General features: G+C 36.3%; 1 protein-coding gene across 4 annotated transcripts; it reads left to right on the plus strand.

Moving 5' to 3' along the window:
- The first annotated feature begins 30 nt into the window (after nt 1–30).
- Nucleotides 31–22,534, plus strand: LOC135768864 (dual specificity mitogen-activated protein kinase kinase 4). Of its 4 annotated transcripts, XM_065278213.2 has the most exons (12): nt 31–224; nt 8,165–8,197; nt 13,111–13,213; nt 13,305–13,479; nt 15,592–15,711; nt 15,794–15,913; nt 16,007–16,058; nt 16,150–16,277; nt 19,226–19,303; nt 19,414–19,562; nt 21,634–21,679; nt 21,864–22,534. In XM_065278213.2, exons 1-12 carry the CDS (start codon nt 110–112, stop codon nt 21,975–21,977), a joined length of 1,233 nt encoding a protein of 410 aa, XP_065134285.1. In that variant the 5' UTR covers nt 31–109; the 3' UTR covers nt 21,978–22,534. The 4 variants fall into 4 exon arrangements, with proteins under 4 accessions (XP_065134285.1, XP_065134286.1, XP_065134287.1 ...); XM_065278214.2 differs by lacking the exon at nt 8,165–8,197; XM_065278215.2 differs by lacking the exon at nt 8,165–8,197 and having other exon boundaries at nt 13,123–13,213.
- The last annotated feature ends 1,285 nt before the right edge of the window (nt 22,535–23,819 follow it).

Consider the following 23,819-nt stretch of genomic DNA (forward strand, 5'->3'; position numbering starts at 1 on the left):
GAGAGAGAGAGAGAGAGAGAGAGAGAGAGAGAGAGAGAGAGAGAGAGATTGCTCGCTCTAGTTTCTCACTGCATTGCAGCCCGCGCTGGCTGCTGGAACTCAAACCCAAATGGCGACTTCCAGCTCCAGCAGTAATCCACTATCAAACTCCAGCACCAACACGCCACAGCACCATCAGAACCAGAGCCAGAGCCAACACTTCAGCACCATGAGCAGCATGCAGGGTAAGACAACACAACCCGACACACTTATATCCATCTGATGTGATCTTAGGATCAGTGTTTATCAGTCTGATAATGCATCTCTATGTGATGTTTAATGACTGTACTCGCGCATTTGTGTTGAAATGACAGCATATATTTATATATTTAAAGGCTTTTATGTCTTTCATGTAACGTTAGCCTCCGTGTTTTATGTATTCAACGCTAAATGTCAACCTTATTTTTTTACTATCACCAAATAAACCTGTTTAGTCTAATGTTTACCTGATCCGAGTTTAAATAAACATCCGTTTCATATCTTCAGTAATAATTCCAGTCAGTGTCATGTTAGCCGCACCGCTAACACAGCTCGTGACAAACACTGACAGGCCTGTAAAAATGACACTTTCTCACAATAAATGCGTTATTTACTAAATAAACTACATTGGAATTAATATTTTGTATGTTTGTGATGTTGTTAGTGTTGTGTTGATATATTTATCATCGCTGTTAGTTTTCTGTCACTGGCGTTTGTTGACATTATTGTAACTAGCTGACAGGCTAACATGCTAACGGCACGTCATTGCTAATGTAAACTAGACATAAATATGAGCGTTTTAGGGATTTAAAGCTTTAGATTTAAAGTGTTTGTTGTTTAAATAATTGTGTTGATCACCTATCTGTTCGTATAATACAAAATGACACTTTAAATGGAATACAACCTTTATAAGGACATAATGTACCATAGTAAATGAATGTATGAATGAGTTTGTGTTAAAAAGATGCTCATGGTTGAGTTGTGTTTGGTGTTTGGGATAGTAACTCTAATAGATTTTGTTTTTTAGTTTGATGTTGGTTAATTTAGTAACATTGATTAACCATACAGTAATAATATGTGTGAGTCTTGATGAAATTTGATTTTTAACATCTGTATGGAGATCTGTGTACATTACAGTTTAATAAGTAGGGAGGATCTATTTACTGTGATCCTCTTTCGGTGATTTTAGGGTTTATTTTGGTGATTGTAGATTAAGATCTGATTCTGAGCTGATAACTAGATGGCGGTGGGTTCGAACCCCTCAAGAGTTAATTCTGTATCAAAACATTTACCAAATTTTCTCAAGAAAGTCCCTGTTATAGGTTTACTGTAAGACAATGATTTTACAAGACCCCATAAATAAACAGTAAATAGTGCAGTATAGAGAGCTCAAAGATAAATATTATTTTTGTTTTGTGTGGTTTGATGTTAGTTAAAGGTCTTGATCATTTATACTTCAGTTTTATGGATCTGTTACAGGTATAATATATCCACTGATCCAGTCTCAGTTCATTGATACTGTATACTGTACCTGTGAGTGTTTAGTACAAACAGGTGTGTTTTTTTTTTTTTTTTGCAGATGTGTCAGAGTGATTCATGTATTGATTGACATTACATTCAATGAATTGGATTATTTGTAGTCATCACATCCTATATTGCAGGAATGCTGTATTATGTTACTGTAATACATTAAAAAGTACCTACTCTGTAATAGAGTAATAAGGAGGATTAACCATTACTGAGAATAAACTTTAGGTAAAGCATCCACATTACAGTGTTAAAGGGGTCATATGATTTTGCTGAATTTTTTTCTTTGGGGGGAGTGGTTAATACTAGGGGTGGGCGATAAATGGGTAGGTATGATAAACCAGTAGAAATTTGTCAACCGTTAGAGATTTTGGACTATCGTCTCCATTTAGGTTATTCACCCACGTCACATTGCTGTGTGTCGCATGGTCACTAGGGATGTCAATTTATGCAATTTCCCATATTCGATGATCGTTTAAATTAACGATCAATCAATCGAATAATCCTTAACAGTAATAGTGCAATAAGCCTTTACAGCAGTGGCATATAGTCAATGACATTAATGTGTGCGTAAAAATGCCAGCTTCCTCACGCGAACCAAAAATTGTATTTTGTCTAAATAACATGCTAGTGGGATTATAAAATGAATCAATGTAGTTGGTGTTTTGATAAAAATCATCAATTTAATCTCGTGATAAAATATAATGACTAATAAACATAGTATAACGGCGCCTCATAACGGGCACTCCGCACAGTCGGAAGAAAGTCAGTGCGTCCATGACAAAATAAAAGTTTCATAATCATCAAGTGTTATTTTTCTAGTTGTACACCTCGCTTCCGAGTCATTGATATGCCGCTTGTTGCAATTATATCCAAGAAGCACACGAAGGGCACTTTTCTCGTTGTCACCTCAGCTGCGGCGTACTTTCAGCAAAGATGCTTATATTATAAAGATTTCAACTTTCTATTAGAAAACCCGTTTAGCGTGTAGCGCCTCAGGCAGTCAATAATGATGATCAATGATATATGTTGCGGGCGTTCAGAGTGTAATGACAGTCAGTTACAGTTTACATTTTAGTTTCTTGGCAGAATTTAAGATTACATTTTAATCTGTTCATTAAAACGGCTTCTGGTCTCCTTCCCTGTGCAAACCAGCGTTAGCAGTGTTGCTATGCTAATCTTGCTAGCTTCCCTGAAGAGGGTTTTGCTTTCAGTATCTTAACCGTATTTGCATTTTCGGCATCGAACCCTTCCCAGATCCACTGCGAATGCCATTTTGTTGCGTTAGTATCCAGCCTCGTCTCGAATGAGGTTAAAATGCCCAGGTGTGTGTTTGTCATCAAGCATCGTTTGTGATCATGGCTAGTTTAACTTCTGAACGCTTGTTTAAATTGTTTCACACGCTGTGTATGTGCTTTGCGCAGGAGCCGCACACATGCGCTTGCTTTTTCGACAATCGTTTTATTTAATTCTTATTGACAATTAATCGAAGATCCCTAATGGTCACGAAAACATAATGTTTGTGGTCATTGAGGTTTGCCGCTTTATTGGCCTTAAATACACATATGCATCAACACCCCCGTCTTTACAAGTATCCTCATAAACACAAGTAAACAGCCGAAAAAGAAAACCCAACCAGATTTGGCCTTAAAGAGGAAGTTACCTAAGGCCGTATTCGAAGGCCAATGACATCACCGCGCCTCAACGAAGGATGTCCCAATTCGGATGTGTCCTTCGTTTCCAGTAAAATAAAGAATCCATCAGATGGTCTGAACTTCGAAACTTCGTGACGCAACTCCCTCCATTGGTTGGCTAGACCGTCTCATTTCAGTTTGCTTTGTAGGCGTCAGAGGCTTCATCCTTCGAAGACTGAATCCCACTTTCAAAGTCCACATCCTTGAAGAATCCATCCTTATGTCTTTGGGTATACACTGTGTTATTCTCATTTTTCCACAAAGTGACATAGATATGTGAGGGCATGTTTAAATGAGGCATTTTAGGAAGGCATGGAATAGCCTATATTTAAGAAAGAATATCTCTTTGGGGTGTAGACTTGTTGTGTGAATTCAGCGGGGCTGAACGCGCGTCCCGTCAAAGAGCAGCCGTTGTCAGATTTCATTTATTTCATTTACTTTCAAAGTGTGCGAGGCAAGCTGACTAACCAGACGATGACAGAAACCACATGCTCGTTTTGTTATAATTTACATATATAATGTTTACATTAGCGAGATCTTTTTGTTGTTGTGTTTTTTATTAAGAAAAATAATAAACCCTTTATTCAAGCAGCGCTTTAAATGGAGAAAGAGCCGGTTTCTCGGCTTGGGACTGGCGGATTTCGGCCACGGGCTCAAACGCTTAATTAAATCAGCTGTTGCACTCGCATTGCACATGGATTCATAAGCAATTTAACACAACGTACGAAAGCACTGCATTTAAACAGTGCACATGTGCATATATGCCTAGGGATGCACCGAATATTCGGCCACCGAAAATTTTCGGCCGAAAATAGCCCAAAAGAGCATTTTCGGCTTTCGGCCGAAAGACTTTTATCACCGAAACAATACGGCCGAAATGTTGTGATGACGCAAACAGAAACCGCGACCTGCACGTGCTTGTCTGAAGCAACATGTATGCGGCGTGGATGTATTTAACCGCAAAAAGGCGCTAAAGTACGCACAGAGGCACATGCGGTTGTGTCCGGTCCAGACGTGATCATCACAGTGAGTACGCCCTTCAAAGATCAGAAAAACTCTTGATGTGTAAACTTTAGAGAGAGTCGCGCAAATGTGTCTCAAACTGTATAGTCCATTAACATACATGTGCCGAATAAAGTAATAAAAAACAACGTAACGTTTTTATGCTGCGCTGTTTGGGATTCGCCTTCGTTCTCTGTGTGCGCGCGCGCGTTTAGTGCCCTCAATAGTGCACACACGCAAACAAGCGAACGTAAAATCTTTCTGTTATTGACAGGGCACATATAAACAAAATTATCTCCAAAGTATTCTTTTTCTAATAAAAACATTTGTTTATGTCTTAAGTGTATGTATAGATTACAGTCATAAACCAGTCTCTGCTTACAGTAACCTCAAATAACCTACTGAAGTCTAACAAAGAGACAAATAGCTCTAAAAATAATAATATATTTAATTTATACAATAAAGACAGTGTTATGACTCATTTAATTTGATTTCTGTACCAAATGCTAATGTTAGCCCTTATTAATGTGCAGCTTTGTTCTTTTTTATAAATGTTTGTAATTTCTTTATTTGTTATTAGATTTTCCCCACCCCCTTTTTGCTGATCTGAAAAATAATCCGATCCATGCCTCAAAAACTGTAATGTGATCTGAACCGTGAGTTTTGTGATCTGTAACAAACCCCTAGTAAAGTTAGTACACCGTGATAGCCGTAAATGCATTTGTACTAATAATTGGCATAATAATTTATTTCTGTGTTTTGGTTTCGGTTTTTCGGCCTTGGTTTCCTCATTTTCGGTTTTCGGTTTCGGCCAAGAATTTTCATTTCGGTGCATCCCTATATATGCCCCTCCCACTTGCCACGCACTGATTAACCAGTGGGAAAATTTTGTGACCGCAACAACCCTAGTTGAGACTTCAATTATTGCGAATTTGCAGATTTTCGAAATGCAGCTTTTAACACACTAAAGACATGAAGTAAAATCATATGACCCCTTTAAAAATTGGTCACAGGAATTCTAAAACGGGCTTTATTTTTCCTACAAAATCCTGAAATATGACTCAGACGTGTGTTTGTGCGATTCATCCATTAGCTCATGTACAGTACATGATATATTTTTCTGTGGAGTTACTGCATTGTGCTTTGTTTTGTACAGAGGAACTGCAGTCAGTTTCATTCATTCAGTTTCAGACCTGAGTTTACTGTAAAGGGAAGCTGAATCTCATTGTAAAGCCTTTCATTCTTGAATTGTCATTGTTAGTTAGTTTTTCTTCTCCAAAGTGTCTAACATCACTCAGTAGTTATCTGAGGCAGGGGTTTTCAAACTGGGGGCCGCGAGATGGTGCCAGGGAGGCCCCAGTTTTATGACATTTTATGAAATACATTAATTTATCATGAATTCTGTGTAATTAAACCTAAAAAAATAAGGCTACTAACCAAAAGCACTACTTTTTTATATAATTTAATGTTTTTTTATTAAAATGTTGAGTTTTAGAACAGTTTTTTGTCACAAATTTTCTTTGGGGGGCCGCAAAGGAATGCACTGTACACAAGGGGGGCCACACACTGATAAAGTTTGGGAACCACTGATCTGAGGTGTCTATAGGGATTCAGATTGGGAAGGTTATCAATTGGTTTGATGATTGAACTTTGTATTAAAGCTGACATTTACATAGATGGAGTGGAAATTTACATAGTCACCTTTTATTTTTAGAAACCTAGTGCTTAAGAAATGTCAGTAATTTTTAGTCACACATGCTCTCTGGAAATGTATTTTAAAGAGTAACTAAACCCTAATCCAACTTTTTTTAGTTACTGATCTGTAAGAATGATGGTTTATTAGTGCTGTTCATTGATTTTAGTAAGTTTTTTAACATTTGGATATAAAGTGTTTCAAAACTACAATATATGGTGTAAAAACGAGTGAGTGCTGCCCTCTTCAGGTTGAACGGTGGCTACTGCAGTTGAATTTTCCTATTGGATGTTGGGACCAAAAAATGACTCGTGACGTAAGCAGGTTCAAGATCACCACGCCCTTGTTACGATCTCACCACACACTTGGTACGAGCTTAGTTCGTCCCCTCTATCTCTGTTGGGATCTGCCCACTTTTCTTGCATTTTTCAAATATTGCCAGTGGGTGGAGTCAGGCTTTGACCAGGGGTTTAGTTACGCTTTAACATTTTTGTCTGTTATAAAATAACCTAACATGAAACTTTTCCCCCAAATATTTGTTTTTAGGGTGTGAAGTCGGATGTGTTTTTTATGATAACCCTATTTTTTATTCAACTAACAAAAGAAAATATTTCCCCTCATGATGTGTCTTTCCCTTTATCTCCTGCCTCTTACCCACAATCCTCTCTGACGCTGGACCACGGTGAGACCCTACAAAACTATTTCCATCAGAAGTGCAGTTTGTTTCCCCTCCAACTGCAAGTGTCCTTCATAGTTTCATCTTTATTTGCTGTAGTCTCAGTTTTTTTCTTATTCTGTTGGTTTACTCCTGGTTTTAGTTTGTTGTTTGCTGTCGTGTGTGATGTCTCTCTGCATGTCGATATACTTCCCATGTTTACCAGTTTACTGATGCACATCCTGGCACAAAGGTTTGGTTTATTTGAGATTATGTCAGCTTTATTAGACTCTATATGGGGTTTTATTTGAAGCTGTATTGTTTTGAAGAGCAGGTTAAGCTGAACTTGGTTGTTGTTCGTTACATAGAGGTTGATAACATTGTTTTGATTTCTCTCGCTCACCACCGGCACATCTTTTAAGAATTAATAAATGGCGTTACTGTAACGTTCTGTTGTTTGGGTGTAAAACCGTGTTCCCGTTAATAAATGATCTTATTTGCGAGTGTGTTTTTTTGGATTAACATGAAATCAAAATTTTGCTTCTTCAGGATTTCTACGTTATTCCTATAAAATAAATGTTTTTTTTTTCTTTTACTGAAATGGTTTTTGATGTCTGATGTCACTTAAGCTGAAATTGCTGTTCAAACAACACACAATGGTTTCACACAATGTATACGCAAAACTGCGCATTGGTAGCATCATTTTTTTTTTTTGTGCTGATGTTAACGGTACATTCACATGTGGCGAAAGTATTAACGTTTCTCATTTACTTTTAATGGGTGATGTCATGCGTTGCCGAACTGAATTGTGGGTCCGCCGGCGTTGTGTTAAGTACAATTTATAGTCGTGTGTAAGATCTACGCCATAGGTTATCTGTAGCCTGTGCGTAGCTCTGCGTAGCCTGATGTGCACCTCGCAAAATGTTTAACAGCGCGTCAGTTCTACGCAGACCGCAAGCGCTGGGATTGGTCGACCAGAACCCCCCCATCAGGTAAAAAAAACTGCGTCATGGATTTTTCTGTTTGCGACGGTGAAAACAAAGATGGGCCAAGTTGAGGAGTGATTTAACTGCAACATAAGTCGCTGTTTATTTACTTCCATCACTGCTGGTTTTCTCAAATCATATACAAGTTGCTGTTTGTTCTGTGTTTGTGGGTTAACTTGCCAAGCTGCTTCTTCATTGATGGTTGCGCTGCTACGGTGATTACACGTGTGGAAACTGCCTATCAGCGGTGACTAAGCAGAATCTATACCTAATGTCTATGACTCGAAGAACTAATCCACTTAAATTATGATTGGTTACGTGTTTGTGACTTAAAAAGATGATAAGTCTTTGGAAATCTCCAATTTATTATATTAAAAACACCACATCTAAACAACAATAAAAACTTGATTTTCAGCACAAGGGGATTTTAATTTTATGTACCACCTTATTACATAAATAAAATGGGTTACCACAAATTTTCTTTCATATTGAGTTACATTAATATGAATGATGCAGGCAACAAAGTTTACATTTGTTCAGAGGATGTGACTGAGTGTTGTGAAGTGTTAATTGTTCTTCTCATCACCAGGGTTTCAGATAAACCTTTCTGGAGCTCCTCAAAGTAAGCCAGACTTTCTGACCAGTATTTGATCCCTATGCTGTCCTCTGATCCACACACACAAACTAATCTTTTCACACGTGGATCTGCTCGACTTGTGTCGCTCTGGGACTGACCGCTCTGCATGCTAGAGGTGGCGGGTGTTTGCTGCTCTGTCCACAGACATCAAACAATATTACATACTGTTATGAAATATGATCTTTGATTGACCTTCTGGTCCACTAGATATAGGAATAATATAGTTTTTAATGCACCAAGAGGTGTAAATAAATATATAATACCGCCTGGTTTCTATTGAAACCTCTCATTTTGACCTTAATTATTAGGGATGTAACGATTCAACCGTGTCTGATTAAAAATGCCTGTCTGAAATCGATTCTGAATCGCAAGGCTGCGATTCTTTGTTTAATGCACAGCTTGTGCGTATACTACGGCATTTGGTCAGTAGGAAGTCCTCATCAATCTAAAATCATAACGAGTTGGAGTTGTTTATAACGTGCATTTAAAAAAGCAACACTCGTTAAACAAAATCATTTAAAATATTCTTTATTATCATTAAAATACCTGAAACAATTTGAAGAACAGTGATATAAATATTCCTGTAGACATTTCCTGGAATAGCATTCTTAATGCTACTTCTTCTGTGGCACAAAGGGAGTTTCTGCACAAGAGCGCCCCCTGGCGTTCGGATGTGCCTGGATTTCACCGTAATTCATTCAAATTCATTCATTGAGAAAACGCGCATTTGCACGGTTAATCGTTACACCCCTATTAATTATCTTTTTAAGTTGTTCAAGCGCTGTAAAAATTCTTTGTTGCACTTAAAATGTTACGTTTAATCAACTTGAATGTACAATTTATTTCAACTTTCCTGACTACATGTAAAAAGTTAAATTTGGATCAAAAAAAAATATTGGTAACCTAAAATGTTAATATTTTTAACTTAAAATGTTCACTTAAAGTGATGATACAATTTAAGTTAAAAATATTTAAATATTTTAGGTTACGAATTTTTTTTTCACCATACATTTTTTACTTAGTGATGAAGTGTACGTTTCTAAACCTTTTTTTCTAGGTGTTACCAATTGAAGTTGATCCAACTTTTACACTGTAAAAAACAACCTATAGAATTTACTCAAAAAAATTGTTGTAACAATTTGCACTCACTTTGTTTGAGTAAATTATATCCTATATATTTGATTAAAGAGTACCTAAATTTAATTACTATGATAAATTAAAAAAAATTAGGTAAGGTCTACCTATTTTTTCATAACTAATTACTTATTAAAAAAATGAATAACATTAACACTATTGGTATTAAGCCACAGATCTATTAAATTATTATTAATAATGATAAGCCATTAAGAAACATTACATATTACTTATTCAGAGAGGGTTGAATTAGAAAATAGTCATACACAAGACTGCATAAATTGTTTGCTTTATTGACAAAATAACATTCTTTAAACATTTAAAACTAATTATTGGAAGTACAAAATAACCCCAAGACATTTCAAGTGAAATACAACATATCATAGTTTTACATAAAGCTTCTTGAACATATTATTTCATAAAACAAAATAAACCAAAGTCTTCATGAGATGTTAAAAACCATTAAAAGCAAGATTCCTAAATACTGTTCTTCACGTTATCATTAGAAAATTGAAGAAGACAATAATATGAGAGGAAAAACTGATCTCATTTACCTCAGTAGACTAGCATGCTATATCGATACAAACAAACATTTCAACTTCATTTAAAACTTATTAAGTGCAAAAATACAACTTCATATCATGCTAACTCACAGTACACGTGCATAAAACATTGAACACTAACAAGAAGTACTTACATTCAATTTTAAGTGATTCAACTTCATATACAAGTCACATATATAACATATGAACTCCAAAATACTTTTTTGAACAGACATTAAAAAGCGAAAGGCAATGTTAAGTATATCCGTAAATGATAATAATAATAATAAAATGGCTTCATAAATGGATCCCTTCTAAAACAAAACTCAATATATTAACAGATAAATGCAAGAAAACTTTTACAGTAATTATCTAGCATCGACAGCTTTACCGTTGTTTGTTTGTCTGCTCGACGCCCTCCCGTCTGTATCGTACATCAACCGTCCGCTGCTCTCTCTCGTCACGTGGCTTGCTCAAGTTCAACCACTCATATTGAGCAGCTCCGCTGTTCACGAGATTCAGACATGTAAATAATAATAATAGAAGTTAATATTTTAATCATAAATATGGATTTTTTTTCATATTCACAGGTGCAAGAACTGGGCAATGTTTCATTCAAAGCTAACCTGACTGACATATTCTAACCTATCAATCTGTCAACAACAGATACAGAGAAGCACGCAAATGGCTAAACTTCTGGTAGATTTTACAGTTAACCAACTTAACATTTCCATTCATGATGATATCAACAAGCTAAATAAAAACTTACCTGTCAACAAACCGCAGTTCTCCCGCCGATATGATATGAAAAATCGAGTCCGGTCTGGATGTTGATTCATGCGCACTTTGCGGTGCTAAGGCCAATATTTTGGGGTATATGTTACTTATTTTTTTAGTTTTGCAGTTATTACTGTTAAAAATTGGACAGTGAAGGTAGAATATACCCATTATTTTTTATTTTACTTGCTAGCTTATATACTTAATTAAATTATAACAAATTTTCATGGGTTAAATTTAACACCCTCCAGAGTAATTTTTTACAGTGTACTTTTTACAGTGTAATGGGGAGTTGCTATAAATTCTCCCCATGAAATGGAAGTAGCAATTGCCTTATTTTCCAAGTGGTGACGTATATATCCAAGTAAATCCGGCTTCTAAAATGAAATAAGGCAGGGCTGGATTTGAATTTGTCCATTTGAAATCTGATTGGATCGTTTGAAGTTGGATCGTGTTGCTTATTGCTAATCGCAGCGATCATCTCCTGGACCTCGCCCACCTGCCATATGACCGGACGTAAAGAGATCGTTTTCAGGAGGAGATTTGTGTTTATGATTTTTTTTTATAATGAAGCTCACAGATAACTAATTTGTAAAAAATACAACAATATTACAAAACAAATTACAGTTTTTTCATTTTATTTTCATGGCGACTTTAAAATAAAGTTGAATCAACTTATTCATCTTTATTTATATTATAGCAACTCCTCACTAGTACAAAAGTTGAAATAAATTGTATATTGAAGTCAAACCTAAAAATATAAGTGCAACAAGGAATTAATGTATGCGTTTGGGGGGTTCACCCAAAAATCATTTATAAAATTGTTCACTGCATTGAAATTAAGCCACTTCTTTACAAGAGCAAAAATCATTTAGGTCTGGAATGACATAAAAGTAAGGCAAATAAAATGTATGTTTTTGGGTGAACTGCTCTTTTCAGTATTAATAGTGGCTCATGCATTGTAAATATTGACTGATTAATTGTGTAGTTTTTTGGGCAATATTACATGTCACTGAACGGAGGCATTAGTTCCTGTTTTATTTTTGTAGTCTACCCACAATCTTGTCGGAAGATATTACGTGTTTCTCTTTCCAGTCTTAGTAGAGGTTTCTTATGAATTGTGTAAAATAAGACTTTGTTTTATTGCATAAGTTAGTGCGCCTCAGTTCACATGTCGCGTTATTGGCCAAGTAGTTATTAAAATCCACATTATTACAACACTAGTCATTATTACAATACAACTAGATTATTAATTTGTTTTAATTTTCTGAACCAAACAAATGCATAGCGAGAAGTTTATAAAAAATTTAAAAATCTAAAGCTTATAGCTTTAATTGACTTTAGAGCAAAATAACTTACATTCAGACAAACAATTTGTCTTCACTTTCATTTATTAATCTGTTAAATTGCAATTAACATTTACTTTAGTCAAGTTCATTTTCAGATTACTTTAATAATCACACAGTTTCAGAAACTCCCATGGGTTTTGATTCAGGAATTGCTACTAACCTGTGAAGTCAAGATTATTTTGGGGTTATCTGAGTTTCTACAATCTGCATTTTGTTTTGGAGAACTGAGAGAGATGTTTTTGGCATGTGAAGTTCTCAGACAAACACAAACTTGTTGGGACATGGACACAAATGCCGTGAATTCAGAAATGAATGTTGTTCCGCCGGTATTCAGATCCAAACCTTTATGTGGTGAAGGTAAAATATTCCTTTTATTAAAAAAAGCGTTTTACCTCTTTAGATAGCTTCTTTTTATTTCTCTATAGATACTTTTAAAGTAATTTATAAGAAGGTATTTTTAACTTTGCATCTAATTTATAAGAATCAAAGTTTAGTTTGATTTCTGGTTTTGTCATGTTGTTTGCATTGGATTGGTTATTGTGGTTTAAATACACACTGCACTGCTTTCACACAACATCTGCACTTCGGCTGTCTCGCACACCTCTCGCTAAATTACAGAATCAGTGCATTGACGATCATGTGATTGATTTTAAAGCAAGTTTGTGATCTTTTTTTTCGTGTCGGGATGTGATCAGATCTATTCTAAAGTTCTGTTCTCTGCTCTGATTGGATGCCGAAGGGGGAGATGTGATTTGGTTGGTTGTGATAAATGCAGGGTTCAAGCATGTTGGACCGCAATCGCTGCCTCCTGCTGCCAGATTTGCTAAAGCTATGAATCACATTTTTTTTTTTACATTGTGTAAAAACTGCAACATGTCCAAAATCTGATGGCTTTAGGAAATCTGGCCCCTGGTTTTCCTCTTTTGGTGCTCAGATGTGCATGAGTTTAGTGATTATCTGTACACTCATGACCCTCCTTCATCTTCTGTGGCTTAGTTAGAGATCTCATTCCATGAATACAGTACACATTTATTGGTGTCTGTGTTTGTTTATGCTGTTTTTAGTCTCAACTAAAGGTCTCTTGCTCCTCTATTAGGTAAACGTAAAGCCCTGAAATTGAATTTTGCCAATCCTCCGATCAAAACTACTTCCAGAATCACTCTGAACACGGCCGGACTTCCTTTCCAGAATCCACACATGTGAGTACAACCTTGTGTCTGATCAAGACTCAGTTTTTAGTTTTGTGTCGTTATATTCAGCTGTGATCATCGTCTTCTATGTGTGTTATAGAGAGAGGCTGCGAACCCATAGCATCGAGTCGTCTGGGAAGCTGAAGCTCTCACCAGAGCAACACTGGGACTTCACCGCAGAAGATCTGAAGGATCTAGGAGAGATCGGACGAGGAGCTTATGGCTCGGTCAACAAGATGGTGCACAAACCTAGCGGAAAAATCATGGCGGTCAAAGTAAGAGCGATGTTATCTCATTTAGCAGATGCTTTCATTCAGAGCAGCTTACAGAAATATGAAACCATAAGTGATTCCTCTGTAAAGGAGGTTTAAAGATAATTTCTCTAGCTGCGTTTAAAATTGTGCAAATTGAAATAGAGAGTTGAAAGTGCGCCCAATGAAACACAGCAATTTTGCGGCAATTTTGCATATATATGTCACAAAAAGTTTTTACGTTCGGGTAGGGTGGTTTTTCATGCAATTTGAAAAAGAAATATATATCGCAAAACCAATATGGCATGGTACGTTTGGTTGGAGGACAAGACAGAGGAAGTGTGTTCAACTTCATGTTGCGTCACAAGAAACGGCAAGAGCGATTCATGAGTTTCATCTATGTAGCCGTTTCCATTACCCTTCAGATTGGGCATATTGAGCAAATTGAAATGGCAAATTGAAAATGCACCCAATGGAAACGTGGCAAATTTTGCATAAATTTGCAGTAAAGGTTTTATGCACGGGTGAGGTGATTTTTTTCATTCAATTTGAAAAAGAAATGTATCACAAAACTAATATGGCATGGTACATTTGGTTGGAGGACAAGACAGAAGAAGTGTGTTCAACTTCGTTGTGTCACAAGAACAGGCAAACAGCTGACATTAAATAAATCAAGAGCAATTCATGAGTTTCATCTATGTAGCCGCTTCCATTACCCTTCAAATTGGGAATATTGAGCCAATTTAAATGGCGAATTGAAAATGTACCCAATGGAAATGTGGCAAATTTGCAGTAAAAGTTTTTATGCACGGGTAAGGTGGTTTTTCTGGCAATTTGAAAAAGGAGTATATCGTAAAACTGCAATGGAACCAGTTTTTTTTTTTTTGCAAGAGTCACATGATCATTCTTAAAATATGTCATGATATGTTTGGTTGAAGAACAGGACAGAAGAGGTGTGTTTGACATGTGGCATCACAAAAAAACTAACGTCAAATACAGCGAGAGCGATTCATGAGTTGGCTCCTCTGTATGCTTTCGAGTCGCTCTTTTGTTATTTTGATGTCATGCACTTGTTGATCTGCACGATACTGTTTAAAGCAGAATACACTCATTGCCAACAAAATTGCGTTTTAGTCGCATTAACATCGGTTAATGAAAACGCCGTCATTTCGCAATAGTTTTTTCGACATTTAGAAAATAGCGCTAAAGTCTTACGCAAATCTATGCAGCTGTTTTTCATTACCTTTCAAATTGGGCATATTGAAATGGCGAATTGAAAATGCACCCAATAAAACGCGCTCTAGTGAGGTGGTTTTTAGGCAATTCGAAAAAAAAGAATAGATCGCAAAACCTGCAGTGGAACTTTTAACATTTACAGGTCACCTGCCACACGTTAAAGTCACATGATCATTCTTTAAGTATGATTGGTTGGAGGACAAGACAGAAGAGATATGTTTGACTTCATATGGCATCACGAACCAACGAGCACATGACATTAAAATACAGACGTGTTAATATACGTGTTTAAAAAACAGACATCGGTGACCCGAATTCGATTCCCGGCTCGTGGTCATTTTCCGATCCCATACGCCTCTTTCCTCCATGTAATTTCCTGTCCTCTCTGTAATTACTGTTTAATAAAGGCAAAAATGGCCAAAAAATTATTAATTTAAAATACAGCGAGAGCGATTTGGGAATCGACTGCTCGGTATACGTTACTTTCGAGTCACTCTTGCGTTATTTTGATGTAATGCGCTTGTCTTACACGATACTGGATGAAGTCGAATACACCTGTTGGAATTTTTTAATGACTTATCGCGATACAACAAAATTGCATACATTGGTTATTTGAAACGTAGTCATTTCGCAATATTTTTTGTCGACATTTAGAAAATAGCGCTAAAATTTTGCGCAAGTCTTCAATGGAAGGTGTAGCGATCAAGAAAGTTTAAGAATGTGATCTCGTCTGTTTTAGGTCCAACAAGGTTCTGATCACTCATGGACCCCAGACATCTTTGATAGATTTTCAAGAAGCTGGTTTTAGTGACAAATACGCAATGCATTTTCGAGGTTTTATCCATCAAATAATGGGTTTCCATTTCATCTAAAGTTTATCTGTGTTTGTTTGTCTGACAGAGGATCAGGTCGACGGTGGATGAGCGAGAACAGAAACAGCTGTTGATGGATCTAGATGTGGTCATGAGGAGCAGTGACTGTCCATACATCGTCCAGTTTTACGGCGCTCTGTTCAGAGAGGTTTGTTCACCCGCCTATGCTTCAGTATCTCACACGTCTGTTTTGAGAGACGTGAGTCAATGAGTTTCTGTTTGTCTTTCAGGGGGACTGCTGGATATGCATGGAGCTCATGTCTATCTCCTTCGACAAATTCTACAAATACGTTTATTCCTCTTTAGATGAAGTGATTCCAGAGGAGATTTTAGGAAAAATAACATTAGCTGTGAGTCATTATTTCTTTCCATTTGACATTATAGTAAGTGAAGCATTTATTGTTGTGATCACTGATGTTCTCTGTTCTTCTGGGTCACGGCAGACTGTGAAAGCACTTAACCACTTAAAAGAAAGCTTGAAGATAATTCACAGAGGTAAGATGACCTTTCAGATGTGAGCTGGTTAGGGTTCAGTCCTGTTCATATCTGTTCAGTTTACTGAAGCTCTCTTATGGTCTCTCTGCAGATATAAAGCCATCAAATATCCTCCTGGATAGGACAGGTAACATTAAGCTGTGTGATTTTGGCATCAGTGGACAGTTAGTGGACTCCATCGCCAAAACCAGAGACGCAGGCTGCAGACCATATATGGCAGTAAGACTTATTCACAATATCATTTATCTAACCTGTCAACCATTTCTTCATTTAATCGTTCGTTCACTCATTGAGTTGATCGTTTGTTCATTTGATTGTATGTTCACTCAATTGTTTGTTCGCTTGTTGACTCAGTTATTCATTTGCTCTTTGACTTGGAGGCTGTTTACACTTGGCATTAACATGCGTTTTCGTCGATCGGATCACAAGTGGACGACGTTAATGCCAGGTGTAAACGGTGTTCAAAACGTTTTGAACGCGTCCACTTTCGACCACTTTCAACCACATTCAGAGGTAGTCGAAACCACTTTCGATCGGATCGCTTTGGAGTTGCGGAACGCAATGTGGTTGAATGCGTTCGAACAGCCACACGCGACCGCCTTCTCTCCGCCCATTTATTTAATCTGAGGTATTAAACACTAATTTTACGTCTTTTTTGACTTCTGCCATGAACATACGGTGAACAGCGCTATTTTTAGACTTTCACTGATAAAACTACTGCGGGGTGTTCTCCGTAGTTTCGTTTTGAAAGCGTGAAAGTTGCGCGATCCTATTTCATCAATTGCGCCGAAAATTCAGAGAAAGCTCCAACAAATAAACGTACAAAACACTGTGCAGCATGTATACTTGCTAAACAAGCAGCGGGCTCCGACATAATATAAGTTTGCGTCCATATAAACTCATAATTACTCCCGCTCGCGTTTGAATGACAGCAGAGAGACTCGCCCACCGTCTCACAGACCACCCCCTCACAGTATTCAGGACAGATGCGGTCGAAAGTGGACAAAAGAGACGGATTTAAATACCAGGTGTAAACGCAATGTGTCTCTCTCGTCCACTTGTGATCCGATCGATGAAAACACATCTTAATACCAAGTGTAAACAGCCTCTTGATTGTTCTTTCACTCGATCGTTCGTTCGCTTGTTCAGTCACTCAGGCCGTTTTGCAAACGGAAGGCTGCATCCTCTGAAGGTCGCATATGCAGACTTTATAATTTTTTATATTCCGAAATAAGACAGAATTAAAGACTTTGTGAAATATGCAGGCTACAAATGCAAACTTCAAAGGATGCAGCCTTCCATTTAAGAAACGGACCCTAAAATTTCTTAACTCATTTACCCGATTGTTCGTTCGCTTGTTCATTCACTAGATTGTTCTTTCATTGTTCATTCACTCTATTGTTTTTTTGGTCGCTCAGTTACTCGATCATTCGTTCACTCGTTCATTAACTAGATTGTTTGTTCACTCATTCATTTATTCACTCGATTGTCCAGTCACTCATTCAATCACTGGATTGTTTGTTTGATCGTTCAGTCACTTGATCGTTTGTTTGATCATTCAGTTACTCAATTGGTTGTGTGATCGTTCAGCTACTTGATCATTTGTTTGCTTGTAAAAGTCACTCGATCGTTTGTTTGCTTGTTCAGTCACTCTATTGTTCGTTCACTCATTCATTTACTTGATTGTTCGTTCGCTCGTTCATTAACTTGATTGTTCGTTCACTCATTCATTCACTCACTCGATTGTCCGTTTGATCGTTCAGTCACTTGATCGTTTGTTTGATCGTTCAGTTACTCTATTGGTTGTTTGATCGTTCAGTTACTCTATTGGTTGTTTGATCGTTCAGTTACTCTATTGGTTGTTTGATCGTTCAGTTACTCGATCATTCGTTCGCTTGTTCAGTCACTCTATTGTTCATTCACTCATTCATTTACTTGATTGTTCATTTGATTGTTTAGTCACTCGATTGTTTGTTCATTTATTCATGTACTCGATTGTTAGTTTGATTGTTTAGTCACTCGATTGTTCATTTCATCGTTCAGTCACTCGATCGTTCGTTCCCTCATTCATTTACTTGCTTGTTCGTTCGCTCGTTCATTTACTTGATTGTTCGTTTACTCATTCATTCACTCGATTGTTCGTTTGATCACGTTCGCTTCATCATTCAGTTACTCAACCGTTTGTTTGATCGCTTAATTACTCTTTTGTGCATTCGCTCTCTCAGTTACTCAATCGTGCATTCGTTCATTCAGTTCCTCATTTATTTGTTCACTTGTTCAGTCACTTGATTGTTTGTTTACTCATTAATTACTTGATCGTTCGTTCCCGCGTTCATTCACTTTGATTTTTTGTTTGATTGTTCAGTTACATAAATGTTCGTTCCAAGTCAGTCACTTAATTGTTCGTTTACTCATTCAGCTACTCATTAGTTTGTTGCTCAATTATTTATTAATTTGATCATTTACTCATTCATTCTATTGTTTATTCACTTATTCACTCAATCATCATTCATAGATAATTGTGTGTGTTAGAGTGTCTGTTTCTTTGTCTGTGAATGAGTCTCAGCTCTGCTGTACAGTTGTCTGCAGTAGTAGATGATGTCATCCTCTAATTCGAGCAGGATGATCTCATTCAGAGAATCTCCCCATGAGGACAGACTGCAATGATGATGTCATCAATGAGTAGACCTAAATAATGCGTGTGGGTGTTGCTTATGAATGAGATCATATATGTACAGTTATTATGTAACACACACACACTCTCGTGTCTGGAAGGAAGGAAGCACATCTGTTTTTCACATCTTGTAACCCATAAAGAGTCTGGACTCACACTCACAGTCTGATATCTTTGACACAGATGGGCTGCTGTGATATCATAATGCAGAGGATGACAACTGTTAGCACACAGATGACTCACTGGCATATGAGCCAGAATTGTTACAGACATTAATATGATGTGTTGACATATAAACACTCCCGCCTTTTTGTAGTATTGATAGTATTAATAGAGAGTTAAAAATGTGTCTGTGACGCTTTAGTTTGTTTTGTGCATTATTTTTTGCCATATAAATGCAGACCTGTCGCTGTCTGTAATGTACCTAATATTAAATAAACAACACAAATGACTTTAACATTGACTGTATATTTCATTTCTGTCTGTCTGTTAGCCGGAGAGGATAGACCCCAGTGCTTCCAGACAGGGTTATGATGTCCGATCTGATGTATGGAGTTTGGGAATCACGCTGGTGAGGATCATACGACTTTTAATGCGATTAACAGTCTGTGTATGACTGCAGATGAGAAGTTTGTGTATGTGTGATATTGAAAGTCATTTATTTGTGCTTTTGTGTTTCAGTATGAGTTGGCCACAGGACGGTTTCCTTACCCGAAGTGGAACAGTGTGTTTGATCAGCTGACACAGGTGGTGAAAGGCGACCCGCCTCAGCTCAGCAGTTCAGAGGAGAGACAGTTTTCTCCCAAATTCATCAACTTTGTCAACTTGTGGTGAGACATCTCTTGTAGTTAGTTTTAATTAATGTATTTTGATATGAAAATTAATATTTAGTTTTATTAAACACCATGTAGTTTATTCCTTTTGCCACAAAAAACTTTAGATTTTTTATGATGTGATTTCCATGTGTACCTATGATGAAACACACAAAACTACATCTTACTCAAAATAAAACCCTTAAAGTTTACTGTTATTTGTCATTCGCCACATCCCACATGTCGTCTTTCTGAGCCATCTGTGGCCTTTAAATCAGCAGAAGTTGATATGTGACGGATGTTGACTATAATGGAGTTTTTTATGATGCATTTTGTATAAATGAAGCAAGACTTTAACTCTTTCCCTGCCATTGACAAGTAATCTGATCAATTAAGAGACGAGAATGCTAAAGACGAGTTTTTAAGGCAATCCATATTTTAGCTATTATGCAGTAGGTGGCGCTGTTACGCAGCCAGCATTCAACAGCAGTAAATACTCTTTATATGTTTGATTCATCATTCTGAATCAGATTTTGAACAAAAGCCTTTAAGAAATTGTGAACCGTGGTGGCAAAATGAGTCACAATGCGCACCGTCTAATTTTGAGCTAGATGCAAAAAAATGTATAAATGGGTCAATGACGTGACGTTAATTATTTTGTGTCTGTATGGTTCAATTGGGTTAAAATTTGAAATTAAATTTTCAGATTACTTGCATACATTCTCTTTTTTGAGGACCATGTCTAAAATTTCTGAAGAGTATTTGGGGGATAATTGCAAAAATGTCAGTGTGGTGTAACCGGTCTGTGTCAATTGGTGTAACTAATATTTTTTTTGATGAAAATATAAATATATTGATTAAAAAAGTGGAATAGAATATAATCATTTAGTTTAGTGTAATATGATTTTTTTATATATAAATTTTTACATAATTTGTCAAAGATTATTTAGAAAACAGAGCTGTTTTCAGCAAATGCCAGGACAAACATGAGAAAAAAAGCTTTAAAATGTAAATTTAGAAATAACTAATAAAATTATATTTAAAAAAATGTTTACGCTTACATGCCATCAAGGTGGATAAAATATTTAATATTTATCATTCTTTTGCGCAATTGGCTGTTACGCCATTTGACATTTTCAGTTCTAACTTTCATAAAAATGGTGCAAATGTAATTTTTCTTGCATAAAATTAAGACAAATACACTGTGCATTGAAATAAACCTAATGCATGCTTTGAAATTTTTTTTATTGAATTTCTCATTTGCAAACCGTTTTTGTCCTGACCCAAATGTTGATTTTGGTCAAAATTGAGGTTTTTATAAAAATAAGTACATTAAACCCTCGTCTAGCGATCTCAATGTTCTTTAACATCTAGTCATTTAGTCATTAAACATCTAAAATGATCTTTATTTGTATGTTTTCTAAAAAGTGTACCGTCCTAAATGCTTAATCTAATACAAAAGATCCACATGCGTCTGACGTTTTGGTTTTAAAACATGCAGGAATTAGAAAATAGAGCACAGGACTTGCTTGATGTTAAAATGGATATGAAGAGCGACAAGACATGAAAACAACCTTCACGCAAGGTGATAAATAACATAAAGATAGCACGAAATGTTTTTTTTTTTAGGCAGAAGGTCTGTACTTTTTTTATTTTGATATATTGTATGTTTATATATTTAAAGAATAATCATTTTCTGGAAGGCATTAACATTTTGTGACAATTATAAAACATGCTGGTGCTGGTTTGCAACCTTTTGAAAAAAAAAATGCTGGGGGGAAAGAGTTAATTGATGTCATTTGTACTATTATTTCCTGGAAATGTTTTGTTTTTAAGTGTCCTACATTTTCTTGCAAAGTCGTACCTTTTCCGGTAAGTGGTTTTATTTTGGTCATTTGTGGCTGGTAAGAAATTGCAAACTTGGCAAACAGGATGTTATGGCCCAGATTTGTGTTGTCTGGTCACATGCAGACGCCACCTGCTGTTCATCCAGAGAAACTTTCTGTTCAAGATTCATAGGAAATTGCATTTGTAATAAACATTGTGATAAATCCCTCTTTAATCTTGTTTTATTGTTCTTGTTTAACAGCCTTACAAAAGACGAATCTAAAAGGCCAAAGTACAAAGAGCTTTTGGTGAGTTCCTGATAAAGTGACACTTTTTTTCTTGTGCATTTAACAGATGTTTTTATCCAAAGCATCTTACGGGGAATGAAACCTATGGCCTTTGCACCGCTCATGCATATTCAACCATTGATCTACGGGAACAGTTGTGGGATTTCTCCATGTATTTTCTAACATTTCTCTCGTTTTACTGCAGAAACATCCCTTCATTCAGATGTACGAGGAACGTAATGTAGATGTGGCCAGCTACGTCTGCAGGATTTTAGATCAGATCCCTGCGTCTCCCAGCTCACCGATGTACGTTGACTGATGAAGACGCCGCTGGATATCAACACGGGCAAGAAATGTTGTAAAGATTTGCTCCATCACAGAACTGCAGTATTAAACCATGATAAAAACCCATCCAGAAACACCGTCTGCAGAAGAACGGTGATCAACTCAAGCTCAACTGTAAGATACCTCCAACCCATCTCACAAACACACACACACACATATCCGTTAAGAGTAAATATAATAGTGTCTGAATAAACGTGACGGTCTTGTGGTCGGAACGCCTCTGATCTTAAATATGGATGCAGAATAATGATTTTAAACGATTATAAAATGAAATATTAAGCCTGGAATTGTATTTATACTTCTGAAATCACTTGTGGAATATATGATTTGGAAAAGCTTTGACATACTGGAATATTATTTGTGTCTGGTCCCCTCCTCATCATGTATGTGCTATTAAACATGTTTTGTATGTTAAAGAGGTTTGTGTAAGGATGCAGGTTTGCCCTGGGTTTCTGTACTGAGGTCATATCCTCATCCAGTATGTGTGAGTATGTGCTGTTATATCAATAAAACTGAGGACGATTCAAACCACTCTGTTCGTGTTCTTTTATTTCTTATCTAACACTATAACGCAATTTTGCACATTTCGGGGGAACTACTGCATAATTTATTTTAATTTGGGTTTCACTTCACCTTTTAGTGTTTAATCTTGTTCTGTACACACACACACACACGCTTCAGTAATTTACGGGACTCATAACTACAGCGTTCTACTACCCAATTTACTCCAGCAAAATGCAAGTAGGGGTGTAACAAAATAACCAACTAGTGATAAAAAAAACAACAACCATGATTACAGCAATCGTGTTAGCACTAAATGATAATATGTGACCCTGGACCTCAAAACCAGTCATATGTCGCACAGGTATATTTGTAGCTAGGGCTGGGTATCGATTCAGACATTCCAGAAACAGATCGATCGATTAGATTTCGATTCACAAGCTATCGGTTCGCTTTTTGATTCTCGATTTGATTACGCTTCTCGGCTCGGTTTTATACTCGATTCTCGATTTAACTCAATGAATATAGATTTAATACAAACACTATATTTATAAAAAAGAACAGTGAACATAAGTTTTACAAGGGTAATCAATAAAAAGAAATTGCGAGCCACAAACCTGTATATTAAACTCTTTTATTTAAGGTACAATTGGGTACATTAAAACAGAACCCATCTATAATTTTCAAATGCATACAATTATGTTAAACACAATACAATTTTGGTGCAAGATGAAAAATGTATACTAAAAAAAGTCAGAACAGTCTAGTGGGGGAGACTAGTTATTAGATTAACGTTAATCTTTCGTTCAATGTTTGCGCAAATAAATATGAAAAAATTGATTTGTGAATCAATTTTGAATCAACCACATAAAAAACGAATTATTAAAAGAAAAAAACTTTTTTTTGCCCAGCCCTATTTGTAGCAACAGCCAACAATGCAATTAATTTTTTTTATGCCAAAAAAAAGATGTTTGTTGTTAATACAAACTGTTAATACAAACAATACTAAAAATACAGTATATACGACCGATACCATTATTTTTTAATTTATAATAAAAACCTAACATTTAAACGTATACAGCAACAGTATTGTTTATTGTTTGTAAGTCATTTCGGGAGTGATACGTCAAATATTGTAACAAATCTATTTAAAAGCAATTTTATAAAATAATAGTGTCTTAAAAAAACATGAAGACTACAATATGTGTGATTATAAAACTGCAGATACATTTGGAACAGGGCTGAGCAATCTGTACGTTTGTTTTCTCTTACTGTCAGAAGATGATCTCATGTGAATTTGTGAAAAGGTTTTGAT

Source organism: Paramisgurnus dabryanus, chromosome 3 (genome assembly GCF_030506205.2).
Source record: "Paramisgurnus dabryanus chromosome 3, PD_genome_1.1, whole genome shotgun sequence".
NCBI classification, from domain to species: Eukaryota; Metazoa; Chordata; class Actinopteri; order Cypriniformes; family Cobitidae; genus Paramisgurnus; species Paramisgurnus dabryanus.

Coding starts and splice junctions, on each gene's coding strand:
- LOC135768864 (XM_065278213.2), top strand. CDS start 110: ATGGCGACTTCCAGCTCCAGCAGTAATCCACTATCAAACTCCAGCACC. Junction 15,712..15,793: donor ACGGCGCTCTGTTCAGAGAG/GTTTGTTCACCC, acceptor TTTGTCTTTCAG/GGGGACTGCTGGATATGCAT. Junction 16,059..16,149: donor CTTGAAGATAATTCACAGAG/GTAAGATGACCT, acceptor GTCTCTCTGCAG/ATATAAAGCCATCAAATATC.